At 34.4% G+C, this 14143-nt stretch overlaps 2 protein-coding genes across 2 annotated transcripts; one reads left to right on the top strand and one right to left on the bottom strand.

Moving 5' to 3' along the window:
* Positions 1–7171: 7171 nt before the first annotated feature.
* Positions 7172–9073, bottom strand: LOC143618673 (putative receptor-like protein kinase At2g23200). Its single transcript, XM_077090785.1, has 2 exons — positions 8018–9073; positions 7172–7270 (listed from the first exon to the last, which is right to left on the bottom strand). The coding sequence occupies exons 1-2, from the start codon at positions 9071–9073 to the stop codon at positions 7172–7174; spliced, it is 1155 nt and encodes a 384-aa protein (XP_076946900.1).
* A 2412-nt stretch (positions 9074–11485) lies between these two features.
* On the top strand, positions 11486–13856 carry LOC143618231 (zinc finger protein WIP5-like). Its single transcript, XM_077090523.1, has 2 exons — positions 11486–12375; positions 13365–13856. The coding sequence occupies exons 1-2, from the start codon at positions 11578–11580 to the stop codon at positions 13800–13802; spliced, it is 1236 nt and encodes a 411-aa protein (XP_076946638.1). The 5' UTR covers positions 11486–11577; the 3' UTR covers positions 13803–13856.
* The last annotated feature ends 287 nt before the right edge of the window (positions 13857–14143 follow it).

Genomic DNA, 14143 nt, shown 5'->3' with positions numbered 1-14143 from the left:
TTAGAAAATTAGAAGAGAAATTATAACTCATTTTTCAAATTTTTTTGTCCCACGACCCATGAATAAGTAGGATATATAAGATGAAAAATTAGAGAATTATAAATGAAATTATAAGTTGTCATTTTTCAAAATTATTTTGACCCATGACCAATGGATAGTTAGAATGAATGAGATGATAGATTAGAGAATTAGAAAGGAAATTATAACCCATTTGCCAATATGATTTTGCTCCATAACCCATGGATAAGTAAGATGAATGAGAATAGAGATTAGGCTAAGAATAAATGTGAGATTGTCACATCATTCTCATTATTTTCTTTTATTAGTATAGTTAGATTTTTAGTTGGATTAATTTACCCCTCAAACCTTTAATACACATGACATTTCCTAGTTGCTTCCCAAACTTCTCATAAATTACGCACTAATTTTTTATATCCAAACACAAAAAAGATGTATATCTATAAAATGCTCAAATATCATTAAGAATCAGGAGGTAATATTAAATTAAAGTATTATACTACAACATGACTTTCTATAGAATTTGCTAACTTAAAGTGAGTTAGATAACAAAATCAACAAGACAACACCATTGTTTTTGGCCACCCCCTACCGTCATCGCCTCCACCATCATCGTTACCTTCACAGCTTCACTAATGTTATCTAGTGGCAAACGCGTCTAATCAGATGTCACATCAGATTTACACAAGTGCATCAAAAACACTCATTTTATCTCCACCATACAAACATTCTTACCAATATTAACAATTCTACATCATCCACTGTAACACCGCGTATTTTACCCTATAAAATCTGAGTCTAAAATATTAACTTAGAAAGTATAGGGACCAAAGATGAAAATTTGAAAACTTCATCCATCGCGATACGCGACAGGGCATACATAAGCCCATCGCATAGCGCGATGGCCTTGTTGAGTCAGTGGACACGTGTCCAACCACGTGTCAACACGTGGCACGATATGACAGGCCACGTGTCACCACCAGATAAGGCGGCGTTAAATTGCGGCGCCGCGGTACGCGACGGGGTAAAAGAACCCATCGCGTACCGCGACGGGGTTCATAATCAGCCTATAAAAGGGGGGGTGACGACTATTGAGCTCTCCTCATCCCATTACACCTCCATTTACACACACTTAACCTCGAAAGGTGTGCCCCGTTGCCGTAACAAGCTGACGTGCCATTTTCTCGTAGTTCGTGCAAGGAACGAAATGATAATCAAGCTAGCAATTGTATAATCGAGTAGATCAAGAACCTGCCTTTTTCTTATTATCAATCTAAGTATCCAATCTAAGGTTATAGGATTTATGTTTAAGTTATTTGAATTATAGCTTAGACGATCAATCAAGGCTATGGCCTTTAACCTTGAAAGGTTTTTATAAACATTCATAAACGAGTTTTCATAAACATTACTTCATAACTAAGTAATGGCAATCAAAGATATATTTTGACGGGCATGTAGTAACTGTAAAGGTGATATCATTAGTAGTATGTTTCTTGCCTAAGGAAAAGTAACTCGTATAAATCCCAATCAACCGAGGGACCTGTTTACTTGCCTGGAGAAACTTACCAACGTGTTATAACCTATTAAGCCAAAGCATGTTACATCAAATGTCACATAAAAACTAAGTATTTTTCATTCACAATCAAAGATAAACGATTTCAAGGTTAAGCTTACAATCATAGCTTAATCAAGTAACATCATTCAAAGTATTTATACAAACCTATTATGTATAGGTTAAATATCATTCACAATCAATCGATCAATCAAGGTTTCCAACACCGACGGTATAGGTGAATACGTTCAAACCTTTTATAACGTGAATACGTTAACCTTTTCAATCAGTCAAAACATATTTATACTCGATAAGAAGAACGAGTGTTTGTCTTAACGAGTCAATCGAATGTCTACATGAGATCACGTGATCTCTAAAACATTATAATACAAAGTAGAGAATAAAATCAACTCAGACCGAATACGCATGTGTCTGGATCCAAACATAACTGTTAAAGCTCAATCAATCAATCAAAGGCAAGATAGCCGCGGGCTTAAACAGTCATGACCAGTTCTCTGTTCAGGGCCGTTTGGCTCGGAGAATACCGTTATGTGTGTAGGGCAGTGGTACATATACCTGAAGTAGTAATGCTTCCGTTGAGGTTGTCAAGAAAACTATATTTGTATTGTAATCGTCATTCAAAATGTTTTATTGAGTCATACGTGTTCACTAGTATATAGCTGACGTATTTTTCCAACCCATTGCAGGTAATTAAGCATAAGTAGCATTAGTAAGGATTGGAGTCTTAATGAAGATAGAAGCGCGTACAAGATGGCTTCGTTTTTTATAACTAAAAATCCTTGTAATACGAAACATATATTTTGTAAACTAATACTCGGTTGTTTAATTCCCGAGTAAATTTTCAATATAAATTAATATTATATTCAAACCTAAAGTCTTCCGCTAAAATTTACCCAATACTCTGATATATTTACAAAATAGGTACCAACTTGTAGTTACACGCCTAGGTCTTAAGTCGGGGTGTGACATCCACCATGCTTTAGATTTTCTTAAAATGCTAAATGGTTTTGTAAGTAATACATTCGTTTAAATTTGCATCAATAAAAATATAAATTAATTAATTAAATATAAATAAATATAATTAAAACTAAAAGTTAAAACCTAAATAGTTAAAACATAAAACATCACATTGCATAAACTAGAGAGTAAAGAGAGACAACAAACATTACGTACATAGTACATAAATTGCATAGTACCGTTGGATCTTCGAATATGCATATAAAGCTTTCACAAGATGAACCTCTTTGGATATGTTTAGCTGATGGTTGCAACCGTTTTGACCTTTTTTTTAGCCGTTTTGAGTTGGGTAGGAAGTAGATTCTCACCACTAAAGCTTCGTGGCGGTATTGGTGATGTATCAATGGTCGTCAAGGCTTGAAATTGTTGACGTTACGCTTGTTGAAAGGTATAATCATATTAGACGAAAAATCTTAACTTTTTTTCACCATATTTTAGAGACTGAGTTGAGAAGAGGAATGAGGTGTTTGTACTCTTATAATTTGGTTAAAAATATAGCATATATGTTACTAATAAATTGATCAATTGATATATTTAGTTAAAAGAACTAAACAATTATAAAAGGTGCATTATATTGTAGCATTTACAACCTTTGATTGTTTTATTAATAAACTTTGTTAGACGTATCATCACTAACAAATAGTAACTGCTTCATCTCAAAAAGTAAAATGAGAGGGTTCTTGTTTGAAGGAAAGAAGATTTAATAGTACTTTCTAAAGAACTAAGAACAAAATTCAAATTCTTGTTGACTATGAAATTAGAAAACTATATGGGTCTAAACTCAACGCCTTCAATAAGAAGCCCACTAAGCTTCTTAGAGTTACAAGTGAGAAAATCAATGAGCATAGGAATCGTTTTTGCGATGGTAGTAGTTTGGAATTCCCAAATTTGTACTTCCATCCAACCGTCATTTCTCTGATGTGGAAAGCCTTTTATCTTTTGCTTATTGAGTGGGTTGTGGGTGTTTTGACCAGCCTTTGGGCTAATAACTGGGGTGCGAGGACATGCAAGATAGATATACCCATAGTTTGAAAACCTCATTGTTATAGGAGCCTCACATCGGGATTGGTCTTTTGTTAACTTGTAAATAAGGTAACTTCCATATGTTGTTTGAGATGACAGTAGTTGGGGCTTGATTTCGATACGCATCCCAAAACCTTAGGATTCATATCTACCGGCTACTCCAAATCTGAAAAATCTTAGAAAATCATTTTACATGTAAAACTAGGCCTGTAAAGAAACCAAACGTTCGGTGAACTGTTCATGAACCGTTCGGCGGGAAGTTCGTTTATGTTCGTTTATTTATTAAACGAACGAACACGAACAAAAAATTGTGTTCGTTTAATTAAACAAACGAACATGAACAAATGTTCCTTTCGTTCATTTATGTTCATGAACTTTCGTTTATGTTCGTTTATTTATGTTCGTATATGTATTAATATAAAATAATTAATTATTATCTAGATGAGTCATCTAATTAAAGGTTTTATATTTTTTAATTTGTGTTCATTGAAGTGTTTTCATTTATGTTCGTTTATGTTTGTTGTGTTAACTTACATTTGTTCATCTATATTCATTTATGTTTGTTTATCTTTGTTCAGTTATGTTCCCTTAGATTAGATTATAAACAAATGAATATAAATGAACACAAATGTTCTTTTTCTTAAATAAACGAAAAGGAACATAAATATTTGTTCGATTAAATGTTCGTATTCGTTTAAAGTTAAATGAACGAACGCGAATATGCCCTTGTTTGTGTTTGTTCGATTCGTTTACAGGCTTTCATTATTCACATTGATGAATACGCTGGTCACAATCTCTAGGCTTTGTTGATTTTATTTGTGTTCGCTTGTGTTCGTGAACACATTTATTTCCTTAATGAACGAACACGAACATAAAATCTCGTTCGGTAAGTGTTTGTGAACCGTTCGTGAACACATTATTTCCTTAACGAACGAACACGAACAAGACCTTGAAAACTTGGAAACTTCATTTTAGACTAACCATTAAATCTTATAGTGCTTCTTTTGTGTTATATGATCATTTGCATGTCACATGACCTCATTAAACATAAAAAAAACCTAAAAATCCCCTAATACATACATTTTGTTTTTTTAGTTAATTTATTTTTGCGTTTTTTTTTGTTTTTTACCTTTTATAATTCTTTTTGGAGGGGTCCCCCTCCCCCTTTAAAATGATGTAGATCGAGGGTGCACATAGAGATAGAGGGAGACGATTAAGGGCAAGGAAATGAGTTCCTAGTTTTTCACTTTTATGAGTTCTCCTTTGAACCAATGACAATTTATAGTGCGACAATCATTTTCAATTTGTTTTATTAATCTTTTCGTGATATATTTTAAACTACATCTATTAGTTTTCTGATTCGTACCATCGACTCATGAGCCTTACATATCTCAATTAAAAATTAACGAATACACAGATAAGAAACATCAATCATAAACATCTCAATTGCTACCAGCGTGTTGCGTTGCATGTTGAATGCTTAGAAAGTTTAACTAACAAGTATAGATACATATGAAATTTACGTTGTGTTCCCGAGTTTACTTAACGAGAGAAAGGAAAGGAAAGGAAAAGTTTCTTTTCTTTTTCATCTCCTTTCTCTTTTTCTTTTCCTTTCTTCTCAATTCTTTCCATTTTGGAAAGAGTTTTCCACCGCTTTTCCTCTTTATTTCTCTTTATTTTCCTTTCGTTTCTTTACATTAATGAAACTTGAGAACAATCATTTTTATCTTTCTTTTCCTTTCTCTTCTAAAAAAACTAAGGAACACATCAATTATTTACTTTTCATTCCTTTCTTTTCCTTTCTCTCCATTACTTTTAATATGAACTAACCTAAAATTAGTCTAGTAAATTGTTTACTTAAAATAGTAAGAATTTCAATAGTATGTATACTAACATGCAATTTAAATATAAACTTTGACACAATTACGAAGTTAGTCTCTGACGTTTTCATAAAGTAACAAGATTGTGTACTAAGGTTTAAAAGTTGCAGGTATTGGTACTAAGGTTTTAATTTTGTAACAATGTTAGGTACTAACTTTAACTCCACTAAAATTTAATAGAATTTGCGTCAACTCTTCGTCGTAACGCTTGGGTTTACCAATGTCTAGGCTTCAACGCTCGGATTTAAACAACGCCCAATTTTTACGGACCAAATAAACATCGTTATAAATATTTTAATTTTTTTTGTATAACGATGTTTATTCGGTCCGTGAAAATCGAGTGTTGTTAAAAGTCGAGCGTTGAAGCCTAGCCATTGGTAAGCCTGAGCGTTACGACGACGAGTTGACGCAAATTCCGTTAACTTTTAACTGAAGTTAAACTTAGTATCTAACATTGTTACAAAATTAATACCTTAGTATCCATACTTGCAACTTTTAAATCTTAGTACACAATCTTATACCTTAACGGAAACGTAGGGACTAATTTTGTAATTGTGTCTCTAAACTAACCTAAAAGCAGTCTAGTCGTTTGACTAGGGAAATCTATACTCATAGACTCACACTGTGAACACAAAGTTGGGAGATATAAAAAAAAAGAACCTTGATTCGGGTGACAACATCACCGCATTCATGCCCCACACATTAGCCGGCCGTCTTGATAGCATATGACACTTCTTTCCATTTTTGTCAAGAGAAAACCACTATAATAAAATAATATAGATATGTTTAGTAACTCAGTAATGCATCCCTTTGAACCATGTTTATAGGCTCTACAACAAATACATATGATAACAAAATATGTTCAATTCACTAGTGAAAGCAAATAGTCATTTACTATCAAATAAATTACCTCTTGACCATCATTGATTAAGAACCCTTTGCGCATAATTGAGTACGCTTCCTTCTTTGTTGTCCACTGAATGCTATTTTTTGACCATTTCATTATGTCTTCATAATCTACAGGCAATGTTTCTTCCCAATTTGCATCTGAATCTAATACGGGTTCCTTCTCATTTTTATGTTCCACCTATAGACGTAACCATATTATACTTTCATAAGCTAATATGGAAATGATTATCTTTATGTTTGTCGTTTTTGATACCACAAACATTTATGTGTCATCTTACCTTTTCCAAGGGACAAAACTCGATGCCTTCTACTTCTATTGAAGTACACTTAGAAAAGAAACCGTCAAACAGAATTTCAAGATCAACAATTTTATGGTCACTAGTAAACTGATACAGTTCACACATCCGCCATCCGTCTTCTCTCTTATACGCAAGATATGAAATTGAAGTTTTTTTCTCCCCATGTAATTTATATTTGAGGGATATATGATCAGTAGGTCTTCTCGACTTTTTGGGGTACATCTTGAACACAAGGTTTACCGTGTATGTGATTTGTGGTGTCAAGAGTTGAGTTTTTATATGTATTTTGACTCTCTTATTCTTATAATGGTAGGGACCCACAACAAATCTGCATACATAGTAGCAAAGAATGATAAACTTTTTTATACTTATTATATTTTCTCAAAAGCTAAAAAAACATGGGAAGAAGTCACCTTGAATTATATTTAGACGATTGCGGATTGTACTTAAATTTACTTGGAACTGAAGAAGGCCATGGATTGCACATTAATATACTTGGAGTTGAATCCAAACATTCTACGAAAGATATCATTACACAGTGTTCTCTCTCCCTATTTAGTGAAAGCCACTATGTCAATTAAACAAGTTTAAGTTAGTTTGGTTCATGTATAATGATATGATTTGTGAGAGTGCCAGTCAGTCTTAAGTCTTGACTACTAAAAGTTATTTTTGACCAATTCAATTATATTACTTTGATTATTAGTTGCATCATGTTAAACACATCATTCAAGCATCAAAGAAAAAAGAATAAATCAGGATCAAAGAAGATCAATAGAAGAAAGTGCTACAATATCTTTCATTCATTCTTGTATTGTTGAAGGGGCATCACTGGAAGTTATTCTGGTGATTAATTTAATTAGAAGAATACTCATCATTGTATTGATGATTTCCTTGACATAGTGTTATTGTAGTTGGGTTGGGAATACTATCTTGGTATAGTATTATATTTGTTGTGAGGACACACGATCTTGACTTACTTTTTGAGTGTGTTCACTATCTTGACATGGTGAATATCTAAAGACATGTAAAAGCATATTATCTCAACATACTGTGTTGAAGAAGGTGATCACTACCTTGGATTAGTGAAACGTTGCATTTGGTGATCCCCATCGTTTAAGGAGATGATTAGTGAAGATAACTCTCGATTGGAGGATCATGGAGATGACTAGAGTGTACATTCACTATTACTATGTTGTGAAAAGAGTTTAACAAAGCCATTTGCATTCCCAAACAATTTAAAATTTTAAAATATGTATCCCCCCCCCGGCACACACTGTTTTTTTATAGAAAGTAATTACCGTATTGCCACGGTTAAGGAGGAACCCTTTGGACAGAAGCTTCCACAATTCACCTTTGGAACTATAGTTCAGAGGAGGTTCTACACTCTTAGCCATCTCTTCATAATCAAAAGGTGGTTCCCATTCACTAAACTCCTGACTTCCGAATGCAACCTCAAGTTCTGTAACCACCTCGGCCATCTTTGGCCGATCTTCACGAGACTCCTTCAAACATTGATACGCAATGTCTGAAAATGTTTTTAAAGAGCTTTGATCCATAACTGACTGAATTGTAGCATTTGTAAAGACGGTATCCTTTAAATTATTTTGTTCATAGTTTTCAATCCATGTAGGCACTAAAATCTGCTTAACATGGCCATTGCTATATGTACAACATAGTGTCCCAAATAAAACTTCGAATAAGACCACACCAAGAGAGTACACGTCTGACTCTTTCGTCAAGGTGTGAGTCGTCGCGTATTGCGGATCATAGTACCCGTGTGTACCTGCTGCAGAGGTGACAATAACCGAGTTTTGTTCATTAGCCGGGCCTATTATTGATAGGCCCAAGTCAGAAACTTTAGCATTCCATTGCTCATCGAGAAGGATATTGGAGCTTTTTATATCACAATGGATCAGTCTTTGATGTGTCTCCCTTGGATCATGAAGGTAACTTAGTCCCTTCGTAACATCGAGGCATATCTTGAGACGTTGTGTCCATGTGAGATAAGGGGAATTTAGATAGCGGTCAAGGCTTCCACGAGATGCATGCTCGTACACAAGGATCATCTCATCCCCTTGGTAACAAAATCCCAAAAGAGCAATGAGATTTTTATGCCTGTAACGGGAAAGCAATGTAACCTCTTTCAAAAACTCTGTTTTTCCTTGACCATATCTACGATCTAGACGCTTAATAGCAACCATGCTTCGCCCTCTAGAGTGAGTCACTTCTCCTTTATACACTTTGCCAAAACCACCGCCTCCAATACAGTTCTTATCGTCAAAGTTGTTGGTTGCTGATCTTATCTCTTCGAGTGGGATCTCAAGACCTTTATAGGGCCGCAATGCGTTCTCCATATTTGTGGATCAAATAGTGCTTTAAATATTCAATCAAGGGCAATTGCAAAGTGCAAAGATTGACAGGAGATGTGTAAAGAACCGACACAAAAGGTGTTTGTAATCTCCCTAATGTCTTATTAAAACAATGACTTGAAAGATAGCATAAGATTAAAAAAGTAACTACAAACAAGCGTACATTATAAAAACATGTAGTTGGTACAAGATCCTAAAAGTCAAGCATCCATATGTTTTATTTTTCGTGTGGCAGGTTTGTTGTCCTGATCACATGACTAGATAATTTGTGGGTAGTTATCAAGTCCCTTAATACTAGATGCTAACGTACCTGATGAGGTTAGGATATATGTAATGCCAAGTCAACCTGTGTGTGTAACAGCCCACTAGCCCAGATGCTCTGATCACATGATTGTATACGAGGCTAGCACAAACCCATTAACGGTTTGTCTCTAAATTTTTAAGGCCCTATAACTTTTTAGGCTAAACCGCTAAAGTTTATTCTAGATATACTAGAGGCATGGGCAACCAGGTGTGAATAAGAATCATGAGGGTGTTCTTTGCCCAAGTTCGAATCCTGTTGATATGCCATTAGCTATAAATTGTTTACAAAATTAGTCATCAGTTATTATTTGCATCTATTTCTAACCTTTAAAAACTAGATTGATCAATTAACTATAAATTGTTTTTAAATTAAGATACCCTTAGCTCCAATTTTTTTTAGGCTACCTCTTAACTATAAACTGTTTTCAAGTTTTCAAAATTAGGATACCCTTAACTCTAAAAAAAATAATTTAGGCTACCCCATTTTTAGATCCGCCAATGAGTAGAGGTGGGCATAAAACCCGGTTCCGGAGCTAATTGGAGGCCAAGATCATTTCTGTATGATTATCTCCTTATCTTTTAGGATAGTTTTTCCTTTGAAGAGACATACTCCAAAGGCTTTAGTCTCATTCCTCTCAATCTTATCATTTGACTTCAAATTGTCAACAACGATAATTCTCATTGAGAGTAGTTGTCATATCGTATTATGTCTATATTGATGTGTGTTAATTTGTAATTATACCCTGCACTTTCAGCTGTTCCAATCAACAGTTGGCAATCACAATGTATGCAAATAGCCGTCAGCCCGACACCGGCTTTGGGCATACTGAATTATATTCCAAAAATTGGCCCAACCATTTTGTTGTTCTTTAGCTTTACCTAACACGATAAGCTCAAATTTCATAGCCTGCCCGACTTTTTAAAAATTAACTTTTCTTTCATAAAAAATGTTTTTTTTTTCTCACACGTATATGGCTTTTGTATTACAAAAGTTTTTTTCATAATCACATAATTGTCTTTTTTATCACAAAGATATCTTTTTATTACAAACATTTTTCATAAAAGTTTCCTTTTTTACAAAATATTATTTTCTTTTTCTCAAAAGTGTTTTCTTTCAAAAATAAAATGTCTTTTTACATAAAACTTTCACTCTTTTTACAAAAAGTCTGTTTTATCCATAAATATTTCTTATCACCACATTTGCTTTACTTTTGCCACAAATGTTAAACAACTCGAGACCAGAACACTGTTTATTGAATTAAAATCTGATTTGCATTTGTCTTTGATTAGTTGTTTACAACTTGTCAACTGATCATATTGTTTACATCTCAAATTATTGCTAGTGTGATCAGCACTTGACTAAATTTTTATAACATAATAATCTTCATAATGTTAAAAATCAGTGTAACTGCACATTGACCACTTACTCCTCTTGGTTTGATACCTTACTTACCCGTACTTGTGTAGGTATTTAATGCTCATAATTACTTTATTTTTTATTAGACCACGACATCTAGATCACACATCGGAACAATTTTCTATTTCAGTTTACTTCTTTGCTTTTTTTTTCAAAAGGGGACCACCTGACCACCAACACCGCTGCCGCCACCACTACCATCATCGTCGCCACCACCACCATTGTCGCCGCTGCCACCATTGTCTGACCACCACACTGTAGCCAACGCCAACGCCACCGCCACCACACGACCATCATTGTTGTCATCACCTCCGCCGCCATTGCCATTTTTATATTGGCAAATATTCATTATTTTGAGGTTGGGGTATTCTTATCATTTGTATTTCATTCAAACACCTTTTTTGTATTTACCAAATAATATAAAGTAATGATATATTCATTCCATTTCTATAGGTTAACTAAATAAGAAACAAAGGAAATGTAATAATCCATTTTATTCCCTTAATCATTCCATTCTCTCTCCAATCCGTTACCATACCAAGCTGACAATTAGTTAAATTTTAACAACCTATGTATGCATAGGTAGAAGTAAGTTGAGAAATATACATCGGGTTTTCAAGTTTAACCTGATGAAAGATCCATATAGCAAGATAGTGTATGTTGGCCATGGTGACATATTTGGGTTATAGATTATTGTCATATACCATAAACACTCATCTGCACGTAGCATCATGTGCCTTTATGTGTTTCTCTTTTACATAATGAAATAATGGCTAAAGACACAGAACAAGTCTCTTATTTACTCCTCCTTATCACTATCACCATCTCCATACATTCTCTCTCTCTCTCTCTCTCTCTCTCTCTCTCAAACACACACACATGTCTAAGAGTCATCAAGCAAATCAGTTCTCTAACCTTTATTGTTTCATCAGCAAGCACCATGACTGACCCTCACTCTTCAAATCTATACTCACAGTGGTTCAGGCTGGATCAGTTCACCAATACATCCCCTACAAATTTTCAGCATCATGTTTGTTCTAATTATCAATATCAACACCCTCAAAGCTACTTCTACAACAGCTTCATACCTTCTTCATATCCAAACATGACTAGAACTATTCATGATAGCTTTAACTTTAATCCATCCACTTCTGTGAGTAATATTCAACATCCAACCCCTCCTCCAGCTTCTCCTCCTCTCATCGAAGCTCTTCCTCTCTTGAGCTTGAGCCCATCAAGAAAACAAGATATGGATGTTGATGATGATGATGAAGATGATGAAACAGCTGTGACTGTGGCACTACACATAGGATTACCAAAGGCTAGTGCAGCTGATCTTGCATCTTTAATGTCAAATTCATCAAATTCTTCATCTGCTACTAGTGAAATAATGGTTACTAATAATAGTAAGAGTGTAGATGGAGATGAAGGTATTCTTGGATATAGCCCAATGATCAGCAGACTCAACAAATATTGGATACCAACACCCTCTCAAATTCTTATTGGCCCTACTCAGTTTTCTTGTCCTGTTTGCTTCAAGAACTTCAATAGATATAACAATATGCAGGTTGGGAACCAAATAATTGATCTCAAAATTAATACCCTTTGTTGTTCAGTTTTCTTTCCATCTTACAGAAGTTAATTATATCTGTGTGTGTGTGTGGTTTTTCAAACTTTTATGTTCTTAACAGAACTCATAAAACCTAAATGATCAGAGATCAATCCATGAAGCTTGATAAAGTTAATTTTTTTAAAGCCTGGACACATGGGTGCTTTAATTTGTTTCTTTTTGTTGGAATGGAGTTCTGACATAGTGACATATGATAGATCTCCTGATTAGTATTTGTTTGATTCATATAATTTATTGATATGCATGGATTGTGGATTTTGGGATCTGATGATTGAAGTGGCTTAGGAACAGTAGTACCCTACATATCCATTTGTTTTAACTGCACAGGCAATAGTTCATACTGCTTTTTGGTATACTTGGATATGTGTGCTTTTGAATAGTGCCCAACTTAACATTTTTTACAGTGCCTTTAAGTTTTTTAATTACCTTTCAAGATGCCCCCCCCCCCCCCCCCCGGACCCCTCTTCATCCTCTTCCTTTGTATCATCTTCTCATATAACGGTTAAATTGAGCTTTTATAATGGTCACAAAACGGTTTAAAATACTGTGTTGCAAGAGATGGGATCTATTATTAATTTATAAACACGATCACCGACCGATGTGATAACTATCATCAAGATATATTGTAATGTAAATGACATTTAACAAATCTTTATGAATCAAACAAGGTCATAATAATAATAAAGTCCCAATATGTGGAATACTTGAGTGGTTGCAGTGTGTAACCTCTACATGTTAAAACGGTCTCAATTAAGTGTGAGTATAATTAAGCTTGAATGATGATGCATCTATGTGTCAATACCTTAACTACATAGTTAAATTATCATGAGGTTTAGATTTATTCAGTTAATTACTGCTTGTGTGTGTGTGTGTGTATTTTCAACTAATAGTCTATGTTGGTTTATAACAAAAACTTGTTATCGTAGATGCATATGTGGGGGCATGGATCTCAATACAGGAGAGGTCCGGAATCACTAAGAGGAACTCAACCAACTGGCATGTTAAAGCTACCATGCTACTGCTGTGCACTCGGCTGTCGCAATAACATCGATCACCCTCGATCAAGTCCACTGAAAGATTTTAGAACACTGCAAACACATTACAAAAGAAAACATGGAATTAAGCCTTTCATGTGTAGAAAATGTGGCAAGGCTTTTGCAGTTAAGGGTGATTGGAGAACACATGAAAAGAATTGTGGGAAGCTTTGGTATTGCATTTGCGGTTCGGATTTTAAGCACAAAAGATCACTCAAAGATCACATTAAGGCTTTTGGCCATGGACATGGAGCTTACGACATTAATGGTTTCGAAGAAGAAGATGAACCTGCTTCGGAAATCGAACAAGATGATGAAGCCAATTCATGATCATTGGTATAAGAAATCCATCTATTAATCTATTAATCCAAAGAAACATTGTAGGATCGATAATATTCAACTAAGTTTATGCTAAACCCCCTTGCCGATTCGTTTTAGTACAAGCTTATATCTATTATCACTAGTTAGTTATTCTAGGATGGTGATTGTTACAATTGCGGTTTTGTTGCCATCAAAACCGATAAACTTTGCGTTAGTCATATTTCAACTATATAATGGAACACCAAACTATGCTAGGGGCGGTATTAGGTAATTTCTAATCTATAAAATATATATTCTTTTTGGTAACCTTGGGAACCAATACTAAAAAAAACTTATGGACGTACAAACCA

This window comes from Bidens hawaiensis, unplaced genomic scaffold, assembly GCF_021521415.1.
Source record: "Bidens hawaiensis isolate Kalapana, Puna unplaced genomic scaffold, B.hawaiensis_p1.1 tig00002338_1, whole genome shotgun sequence".
Classification (NCBI taxonomy): Eukaryota; Viridiplantae; Streptophyta; class Magnoliopsida; order Asterales; family Asteraceae; genus Bidens; species Bidens hawaiensis.
This window is presented reverse-complemented; position numbering and strand designations above follow the sequence as displayed.